This window comes from Odontesthes bonariensis, chromosome 4 (assembly GCF_027942865.1).
Source record: "Odontesthes bonariensis isolate fOdoBon6 chromosome 4, fOdoBon6.hap1, whole genome shotgun sequence".
NCBI classification, from domain to species: domain Eukaryota; kingdom Metazoa; phylum Chordata; class Actinopteri; order Atheriniformes; family Atherinopsidae; genus Odontesthes; species Odontesthes bonariensis.
The window spans coordinates 35919312-35930044 of NC_134509.1; the positions used below are offsets into that span (position 1 = coordinate 35919312).

General features: G+C 41.0%; 1 protein-coding gene across 3 annotated transcripts; it reads left to right on the forward strand.

Annotated features, from left to right (window-relative positions):
• Positions 1-1296: 1296 nt before the first annotated feature.
• LOC142379449 (homeobox protein OTX1 B-like) lies at positions 1297-4569 on the forward strand. 3 transcript variants are annotated; one of them, XM_075464603.1, is made up of 4 exons: positions 1297-1409; positions 2051-2210; positions 3799-3980; positions 4044-4569. In XM_075464603.1, the coding sequence occupies exons 1-4, from the start codon at positions 1297-1299 to the stop codon at positions 4567-4569; spliced, it is 981 nt and encodes a 326-aa protein (XP_075320718.1). The 3 variants fall into 3 exon arrangements, with proteins under 3 accessions (XP_075320718.1, XP_075320719.1, XP_075320717.1); XM_075464604.1 differs by having other exon boundaries at positions 1297-1393; positions 2059-2210; XM_075464602.1 differs by having other exon boundaries at positions 1297-1393; positions 2059-2210; positions 3799-4569.
• The last annotated feature ends 6164 nt before the right edge of the window (positions 4570-10733 follow it).

Genomic DNA, 10733 nt, shown 5'->3' on the forward strand with positions numbered 1-10733 from the left:
TATTTCCTCTCTGTAAATTTCATCTTAAAGTTGTAATCTAACCAACCAAATGACGCTGCATATTGACAAAAGGAAATGACTCTGTTTAGGTTGTTGGAGAGAAGCAGAAGAAGAATTGCAGCCAAATACTTAACATATCAGGGAAAACCTATTAGATCAACGTTTGAGAGTAACTAAATTAAATAAATTATAAGTAATCTTTAATCGCACTATTAATTAATAACTAAATAACTTGCTTGTCGGTATGAATAAGGGAAATGTGTGAATGGCACTCAGCAGAGGCGTGAGTAAAGTCTCAAGAAGCATGTTATTTAAACGCGTCTCCACAGGTCGATTTAATTGTGAGCTGTTGAATTAATTAAAGCATAATGAAGATCTGAATTATAGCACGGCTGATTAAGGAAGGAGGCATCCTGATAAATGTTTCCTACCCAGAGAAGAGTCAAACACTGTGACGACAGGTCACCTAAGCATAAGTGTGGTGCTCCGTTATTTTCATCTGAATAAAAGCAGTTATTCTCCAACACGCTGAGGTTTACTTATTCATTAATTATCACCAAACTAATGCTGCCCCGTCTCACAGGCAGAGGGAAGGCCTTGTGTCACACTATAATTTTTTTTTCGTCTTTTCCCGTAAATTTAAAAGATTTAACAGATATGTTCATATCATTGTGCTGAATTCCCATTTTTAGGAATGTTCCCTTCATTTGCACATTTAATGTTACAAAACCGTAGATTAGTCTCCATGCAATTTTTTTTTATGTAGCCTTTCTCTACTTCCGAGAACAATTTTTCCTAAAAGTCTTCGTTTCCTCTGTTTGTGTTCTAAATAGTATAAATTATCCATTTGATTGAATTATCTGTGGCAATGATTGTGACTAAAGAGTTAATTTAAACATTCAAAATGTTGTGTTTGATTTACAGTCAGGGTTAGTTTATACGTTCTGATTACACATCAGCGCGTCTGTGTTAAAATACATGAGAAGGATTTGCGGGGTGAGAAGTTGGCCTCCAGAATAACGACGTAAAATGTAAAAGCCTACGTACAGTAGGCCTATAGGTTTGTATTTCAAAAGTTCTTGTAAGTTTGACACTTTGATACTAAGCCTTTATATTTATTCACACCCTTTAGACATTCACTATAGGCTATGATTTACTTTTACTCCATTACTTTTAGAGTTCTTCAGTTATTTTCGCGCATCTGTGTCTTCCAGGAGCCAGCTGTCCAGCTTGAACGCCGGGGACCTACACCTGTTCCGCCTGTACAGACTCCGGTCTCCCCTCTCTGCTTCTAGCATGATGTCTTATCTCAAACAGGCCCCTTACGGGATGAACGGACTGGGCCTAAGCGGAGCTGCCATGGACCTGCTGCACCCGTCTGTGGGTTACCCCGGTAGGGATCAAACCTGGAAACGACCCAAAGCCACAAAGCAACTAAAAATATAGGCCTATATTTAAGTAAATTACTTATTCTAGGCTCCACAATATTCGTGGGAGTTTTCCACAGTATTTTTTTTCCCTGAAAATAAAAAGTGGGCTACATTTTTGTATGTGCAGTTCAGTAGTTTTATGTTATCCTGTCGTAATGCTGTCTGTTGATGTCCTTTCTGCGGTTTTAGGTGAAATTGAAAGTCAAAAGTCCATTGTAGTCGTGAAGTTAAATGCTCCTGACGAAATAAATTATTTCAAAGTCTTAACGTGACATAGCCTAAAACTTCAATAAGTTGGAAGAAAATCGGGGTTGAGAAAACAGAGCTTGTGCAAGTTTGTCTGAGTTTCTCTGAGCTTTGGGCTTGTCGGGTGACATTGAAATGTTGTTGTAGCCTAATACTCTACTAATTATTAGACTTATTATTAGTAAAGGGCTGGGTTTTTTTGCTGGAGACGAAAAAAAACAACTGAGGAAACTAACCATCCAATAGCCTCCTGACAACTTATAGACGTGAAACGATCGAATTTAAGCACGACCGCACACATCAATTCAGTTTCTCTGTTCAACGGTCTTGGCTCGAGTTATTAATGTGAAGACTATTTTTTTTCTTCGTATTCTTCTCCCAGCCAACCCGCGGAAGCAGCGCAGAGAACGGACCACCTTCACCAGGACTCAGCTGGACATTCTGGAGTCTCTTTTCGCCAAGACTCGCTACCCGGATATCTTCATGAGGGAGGAGGTGGCGCTGAAAATCAACCTGCCGGAGTCCAGAGTGCAGGTCAGCAAGTCCCAAAGACAAGCGCAGTTCACGTATCATAAATGTTAAATGTGCAAGTTTAAAAAATCTACACCTTTGGAGGTTAAAATAGCTTAGAAAAGAGTCATTTAGCCTGTTCTCGGACAGTCGTTTTCAGTTAGGCTATGTGGTGTTTCGCCTGAGTTTAACATGTTACGTTCCACGTTCATCGGGGCTGATTATTCTGAATGTATGAGTGGCAGTTTTAAAGTAAGCCGAGAGTAACGTTTCCAGAAATGCATACACTAGTTTAGTGATTTTAGATTTGGTGACATTTCCTGATAGATTTATCTGTTTTTCACCCGAGGCTTCTGCCTGATTATCTTCGGAGTGAGCAAAAAAAAAAAAATGTTCAGCTGTTATTGATCGAGTAGCGACAAGTAGTTGATGAAAGGGGGTAAGTTGCTGGGTTCAACGAGGAGAACCAGCTTTTCATTTTCCGTGGACGGCTAGCAGCCCTCTGCTTTGCTGAAAGTCGCAGTTATGGCAGCTCTTCTTTCTGCTGTTTGATCCATGCCAGGCCTACACGTATCATCTTTATGATTATTACAACAGCGATGGCAGTTACTTTGTCTACACAATTATTTAAACTTATTCACAATTTATTAAACTTACTAATGAATTAGCAATATCATGTTACACTTTATGAAATTATAAATACACTACTCTGAGTTAAGTCATGGCAATTAACTATTGTGTATTACATGGCTCATGTACATGTGGCCTATGGGCTATAATAGAAAATTACAGAACTTTTTGTATGAATATTATTCAAATAAACTAAATGTATTGCAGTCATAGGTCATAATTTCCTGCTTGCTTTACTTTGTAAAATAACTATCCCTGAAGTGCTGCTTTCCATTCAAACATCTTCATTATTTAGTTCTTCATCTATTAATGTATCTAAAAGAAAAATAACAGTTTCAGCTTCATGGTGGTGTGGTGGTTAGTACTGTCACCTCACATTAAGAAGAATCCGGGTTCAAATCTGTGCATGTGTAGGCTCTCTCAGGGTACTCCAACTTTCTCACACAATCCAAAAAGATGCGTGTTAGGTTAATTGGTTATTCCAAATGTACAACAGGAGTGACTATGACCATGTTAGTTAAGTTTTTCTCTGTGTTTTTCTCTCACTGCATTGAGGTAAGCTTCTTCCTCATATTCTCAGAGTCCTGAAAATCAACAAATAGTCCAAACAAACTTTTAAAGCTAGCATAGATACCAAGACTTCAAGTGACAAAAAACACAACCAAATAAAAAAGTTGGACTCCTACAAATTTAAAGTGAAGTGGAAACCTTTGTTTGTTTGTTTTGGTACCAACAAAGGAATACAAAAATTCCTGGAGTGTGTTTTTATAGGCAACTGTGATGAATAAAACTATTTAACAAATAAAAAAATTGTGTAAGAGAGAAGGTTAAAGGTCAGAGCAACACCTCCTCGGTAGGTTTACGTAAGAGAAAAGAGTGTTAAACAACAGCAGAAGTTGTTACAGTCCTGCTCGCACAGTCAGGACTTCTATCACCTGGCCAATCAGTGATGATGACTTTTTAACCACCCCTCCTTTCTCAGGTTTGGTTTAAGAACAGACGAGCCAAATGTCGGCAGCAGCAGCAGAGCACCAACAGTGCCAAGGTAAAACCAATGAAGAAGAAGTCATCTCCAACCCGAGAGAGCACCAGTTCAGAGAGCAGTGGCCAGTTCACTCCACCAGCAGTGTCAAGCTCCTCCATCTCTTCATCTTCTTCCTCTTCATCTTCTTCCGTCTCCTCCAGTCTTGGTGGACCTGGTCTGATTAGCACTTCTACCTCCGTAACTGCTCCAGTGTTATCTATCTGGAGCCCGGCACCCATCTCCCCCGCCCCTGCACCAGCCAACCTGCCCGACCCTGCCGCCCCCACCAGCGCCTCCTGCATGCAACGCTCAGTGTCATCGTCCACTGGCGGAACACCTTCCTATCCAGTGTCCTACAGTCAAACAGCAGCAGCGTATAGCCAAGGTTACCCCGCCTCAGCATCAGGCTCCTACTTTGGTGGTGTGGAGTGTGGCTCCTACCTGGCACCCATGCACTCTCACCACCATCCACACCATGCACATCAGCTCAGCCCCATGACAGGCAGCTCTATGTCAGGACACCCACACCACCATATTGGCCAAACTTCAGGCCACCACCACCATCAACATCATCACCAGGCGTACAGCGCACCCAGTCTTGCCTTTAACTCCACAGACTGTCTGGATTACAAAGAGCAGACTACAGCTTCGGCCTGGAAACTTAGCTTCAATGCCTCCGACTGTTTGGACTACAAAGACCAGGCCTCGTGGCGTTTCCAAGTGCTGTGACTTACTGTGTTTCTCATTTTATGTGCTTTTAAAGAGGATTTCCTTTTGTTGATGGTTTATTTTTGAAGACGTTTCAATCTAATGGTAGAGACATGTTTTAAAAGGTTTATTTGTGAATGAATTTAAATCATGCACAGAGAAGTGAAACGTGAGTAGCAGGTAACAAGATTGCCTCTGTGGTTGTCAGTGGATAATCTAGGATTATTTTTCTACTCAAGGACTCCTGACTTCAAGAGAAACTGACCCATTTAGAAGGCTTTCAGAAGGTAGATTTTCATTGGAACCTGTGAGGTCATGCAATGTGGGATCATCTCGGTGATAATTCCTTAGGGGAAAAAAAATTGAAAAAAGACACAAGATTTTAAAAAAGCATACTTTGGATTCTTGAGTGGGCTTTCCTGAAATCTTTCTTTTAAATAAAAACAGAATGCTGCTATGATTTTCCAGGTTGCTGATGTCCATTTACATTAGATTTTCAGATTGAATCTTGCTCAGTAGCTAATCTTCCAGCCTCCAGGTGGGAATTTTGGAGACTGAATTGCGACAAATGACAGAATTTGTTATTTGTTCTTTGCTGAGGAAAGAATGTCCAAATGTGAAGTAGACACGTAATGTCACTATTCCTTTTAAATTTGAAAGATGTACATACGTGTCTTTATAATAAAGTCTCTTTAAAACATGACCAGTCCAAAGAGGCCTTTTTTAAAATAATTTCTAAAGACAGAATTAAGTCTTGGCTTGCCAACAGTGCAGCTTCCAATATCAGAGAATAACTGGGTAAAATCTAATAATACTATCCATCCATCCATCCATTATCTTCCGCTGGTCCGGGGATCGGGCCGCGGGGGCAGCAGCTTGAGCAAAGAGACCCAGACGTCCCTGTCCCCGGCCACTTCCTCCAGCTCTTCTGGGGGGAACCCGAGGCGTTCCCAGGCCAGCCAAGAGACATAGTCTCTCCAACGTGTCCTGGGTCTTCCCCGGGGCCTCCTCCCAGTGGGACGGGCCCGGAACACCTCACCGGGGAGGCGTCCAGGAGGCATCCTAACCAGATGCCCGAGCCACCTCATCTGACTCCTCTCGATGCGGAGGAGCAGCGGTTCTACTCCGAGCCCCTCCCGGATGACCGAGCTTCTCACCCTATCTCTAAGGGAGAGCCCAGACACCCTGCGGAGGAAACTCATTTCGGCCGCTTGTATTCGCGATCTCGTTCTTTCGGTCACTACCCACAGCTCGTGACCATAGGTGAGGGTAGGAACATAGATTGACCGGTAAATCGAGAGCTTCGCCTTCTGGCTCAGCTCCTTCTTCACCACGACGGGCCGGTGCAGAGCCCGCATCACTGCAGACGCCGCACCGATCCGTCTGTCAATCTCCTGCTCCATTCGTCCCTCACTCGTGAACAAGACCCCAAGATACTTGAACTCCTCCACTTGGGGAAGGATCTCATTCCCGACCCAAAGAGAGCATTCCACCCTTTTCCGGCCGAAGACCATGGTATCAGATTTGGAGGTGCTGATGGTCATCCCATATCTATGTTTATGCATTTAGCAGACGATTTTATCCAAAGCGACTTATAAATGAATACTATCTTATTTTATTGGCTTGAAAGTGTTCAGGTTGACATTTTAAAAAAATTATGAGAATGAGAATTACAGATTATTTCCAGAAGTGCTGTGATACATTATTGGCATTGAACAGGCAGCACAAATAAATACTTTGGTAATTTCCCTTTAGAAAAAGCAAAAGGAAAATAATGCTTTCAATCTTCATTCATTTTGAGAAGATATAAATCCATCTGTCTCTATCTTTACTTTTCTATCTTTGTTAACATCACAGTGCTGTTTGATCAGTATGAACTAGCAGAGAGGCAGCATAACAACACAACACGTAGTCTTCTTTTCAGAGTTTGTTTAAAGGGATAGTTTGCCTCTTTTGACATGAAGCTAAATGACATTCCATATTAGCAATATCATTTATGAACATTGACTTACCTCCCGCTGTGTCCTGAGAGCCGAGTTCCAACCTTGTTTTGGCGTTGATGAAATAGTCCGGCTAGTTTGCTAGGGTCCCGAAAATAAAGCGTCTTGCTTCTCAAAACAATATACGTTCAAAGAGTAATACATTTGCATCACAAAATCCTCCCTCCAGAAAAAGTCAGACCTCACATCGCTTGGCGCTATTTCTCTCTTCCTTCATATCACTACGGGCTGTGTAAACTGTGCCGACCGAAGTGCCGACCAAGCAGTCCCCTGCTTCCGAGCAGTAAACACCGTAACAGGTGCGGCTATCGCTAGGTGGCTACGCATTGATATGAAGGGAGGCATATGCCCAGTTAATTAAAGTAAAGCCTCAGTTTGTACAAATTCAAAACCTGAATAAACTATATTTAGGACTACACTAGTCTATGCTGTGGTAGCCCATCCTGATAGGTATTAACTGTGGTTCCTATAATTCACATTAAATTAAATTAACCCATTTTCACAGCGTCTGGGGAAAACAGACAATAACAACATTATCCGAGATAGTGATAATTTCAAAATAATAATAAAATAAAAATAAGATGGAAAATAAAATAAAAAGTTAATGATTAATGATAATAAAACAAATAAATAAAAATACCCTCATCAAATAACATTACCGTAGCCAATAGAGCATACAAACACCATACACTACAATATAAATTGTCAGTAATAATGTGAGGGTGAAAAACTCAGTGAGATTATGAATTATAAACTTTTGTTTCAATCCAGATAATGGTATGCGCTAACCCCATGTAGATTGGCAACTATATAGCCATTTAGCAGATATGAAAGCCTGGGGGGGATCATACAGTGAGTCCACAGTATTACCTGTACAGATGGCTTGATAATCAGGTAGATTGGAGGAAAAAACGGGCCTCCTCTGATGTTTGCAACAACTTAGTCTCTCCGTTCCAGGAAACTTTCAGAGTTGCAGGGTATTGAAGAAAGATCTGAATTCCCTTGTCCCTCAGCTCCCTCCTCACCGCAGCAAAGGAACTCCGTCTTTTGGCTGTCGTAAGAGAGTAGTCGGGGAAGAAGCTGAGGGCCATACCGCCATCCAGACAAATAGGACCATGGAGCCTGGCTTCATGAAGTATGAGATCCCAGGTGTTATAGCGGAGAAGTTTAAAGATGACAACTCGTGGTCTCTTAGCGTTGTTCGAAGCACTCCCGTAAATGTGGTGAGCCCTCTCAATCTCAAGGTCTCTGTCAAGCAGTGCAGGCAGCCAGTCTGGTAGGGATTTCTTGAGATAACCCACCATATCGTCCTTCTCTGCGCCTTCAGGGAGGTCAAGCAGGCGAAGGTTGCTATGTCTACTGCGGTCCTGCAGCTCAACAAGTTGTTGCTCAACTGTGTCCAAACCACGGCCATGACTGTTCAGGGTTGGCATTCTTTTTGTTCACCCGCTAACGTGTAGACTTTTGAGCACATTGTAGTCATATGAGATGATAAATCCCTTCTCATTGCAGCCATTTCAGTTTTTACCACATGCTCAAGCCTAGCTAGGGATTCATCCATGTTGCTAACGTTAGCTGCAGTGTCGAGGCTGTTAGCCTCGACACTTTAATTGTCTTTTTTTTCTTGCGGATGAGGGAGTCAAAGTCAGTTGTTTACATGCCAAAGGCATTTAAGAAAGTAGACCAATGTAAATATGTCAGCACATTTGGTAAAAATGAGGATAATCTTGAAGAAAGAGGGTTAAATGTCAGGAGCCCTTTCACCGTGCGTGCAGCGCCATGGGTGCGTCACGTGATCTCTACGTAAATTATTTCTGAATGCTTGCTGAACAAATTAAAAATAAAAACCACGGCTGTATTGTGTGTAAATTGTAATGATTTTGCAGGGCTTTGACTTGGACGTGACTGACCTGTCTTTCAAGGTCTTCTTCTAGTTAGTGCAAACGTCAGTCACATGAGTGCTGGATCTATTCAGAAAAATGCAATGAAAAACTTTAGAACTTAAAATTAAAGGCTGTATCTAAATATCAGTGCAAAACATTTTTCTCAAGATCTGCAAGATCATTGTGTAAATAACAGAATTTTTTTTAAATTACAGCCATAATCTGTGGTCTAGATTTACAAGGACCACCAGAAAGGCACAAGTTAAAGGAGTGGCTTTACAATTTAGTGCATTATTGTCTACATTACATTACTTTTAAATCTTCAGATTCTATGATAACCCTTTCTGGAAGCTGAAAAGTAAGTTAAGAAAATGGCTAAAAATAGGTTTATTAGCATCCTACCCACAATGTGAAGGCAGATTAAATGTTATCTCTTACCCCCAGAGGAAACTATGTAACCCAACCCCCGAGAATATGTGGTGGACTCACAGCCAGCCAGGTTAGCAAACATGTACATTGGCATCCCTGTTATTTGTTTAGCCGTGTCCACAGTCATGTACAACTTATTTGGGGGGGCTGGTGTTCAGTCATGGCAGTGGGTTTATTACGTGCTGCTACCGCTGTCCCTGGACCGCCTCCACTGGCAGCTCTCGATTTTATTTAATTTTTTTGCAGATGCAGCCTGACGGAACACGTCAGTGCACTCGGTCAGTGGTGTTTGAAAGATGGAAAGTAGAAAGATCAAGGGTGGCGCGGAGAAGGCTAGAATTAAAAAGAGGAAAGCTCTGGAAACAGACGCAGCTAAATATGCAAATATTGGCAACTTTTTCACTAAAACAAGCTTGCGGTTTGTAACGTCAAATGAGGACGATGAAACGGGTAAGATAATATATTGAACTTTGCCTGCAAACCACCGCTCAAGTTAAATAATTATCAATGAATTCAATGAATTGCGTGACGTTGCGGCACATAACGTGACGTTATATAATTTAAATAATGGTATGCAACGCCACACAACTGGGAAACTTTGTCTTGTAGCCCCTCAGAGTCAGAAGATGCAGCACCAGACATGAGCCCACAAGTCCAGAGTGGGAAGGTATGATTGAGTGAATATTATTAGAATTAATATAATGAAAAGTACTGTGTAGACCTGCTCTATGAAAAGTGCCCTGAGATGCTAGATGATTCAGCGCTACATTAATGAAACTGACCTGAATTGATCTGAAGGCTTTGTAAAAAAAAGGGGGAGATTTGTGCTGACAATTATGACCATTTTTAAAATGTGATTTAGTGTCAGAAGCAGAGCCAGAAGCCAATAGTGATGAGGGGACTGTGTGTGTGTGAATAAGCAAGCATTAGTTCCAATATAACCACTTTCTATGCCCAAACGATAGTATATTTTCTTATCATTAGAAGTAAGATAGTAAATAAACAAAGCCCACATTGAAAGAGAATAGGATCAAAGTGATATGAAATAAACCTGTATATTTTGCCATTGAAAATATCTTAATTGGTTAAATCAAAATGTGTTTTTGATATCAAATGTAAGGTTATAATTACATGATTTTAATAATAGGTTGTGATCTAAAGTGGGCCGGTCTGAGGCATGAAACTTACTTCTCTTTGCTCATTTACACATTTACTTTTTTCTAGTGACAAAGTGACTTGGTTTTTTGGTTTCTTAGTTTTCAAGTAGGCTGTAAAGATACAAATACTTAAAGAGCTCAACTTTCAGGAGATTGCTTTTTCGGTAAATAAAAGCCTCCTCTCAAGTGCTCCTGCTATAGGAGCTCTTTGGCCTTAAACTATACAATTCACAGAAGAGAGGGTGGCAGTAAACGAAAGGATGTTCGTTGACCTGCTGACCGGGTGAAATATGACAGTCATTTAGAAGTTTGTCTCAGATGAGTCACACACAAGGTGGAGACATATCAGTGATGGTCCTATGAAAATCTTTTTACCTTTGCCAAGGAATTTTTGTGGTTGGTATGATTTATGTGTTTCTAAGCAAGATTACTCAAAAAGTTATGGACAGACTGCAGTAAAATTTTACTAGTTGTAGGCATGGCCCAATATAGAAGTGATTTGGGATATATATATATATATATATATGTTTTGTCTTTATGGCCTTATGCAGTGTTGGATTGCTCCTTTTGAATAGTTTTCTTTTTGAACTCACCTCTAATAGGAAAATTCAATATGTTTCACATAAAATGTATGAGTACATTGAGTATGGACCTAGCATTTGCATAAAAGGAGTGATACCTGCAAGCTAGTTCAGGCAGACAACTCAGGTGCTCTG

Coding starts and splice junctions, on each gene's coding strand:
- LOC142379449 (XM_075464602.1), top strand. CDS start 1,297: ATGATGTCTTATCTCAAACAGGCCCCTTACGGGATGAACGGACTGGGC. Junction 1,394..2,058: donor CCCGTCTGTGGGTTACCCCG/GTAGGGATCAAA, acceptor TTCTTCTCCCAG/CCAACCCGCGGAAGCAGCGC. Junction 2,211..3,798: donor TGCCGGAGTCCAGAGTGCAG/GTCAGCAAGTCC, acceptor CTCCTTTCTCAG/GTTTGGTTTAAGAACAGACG.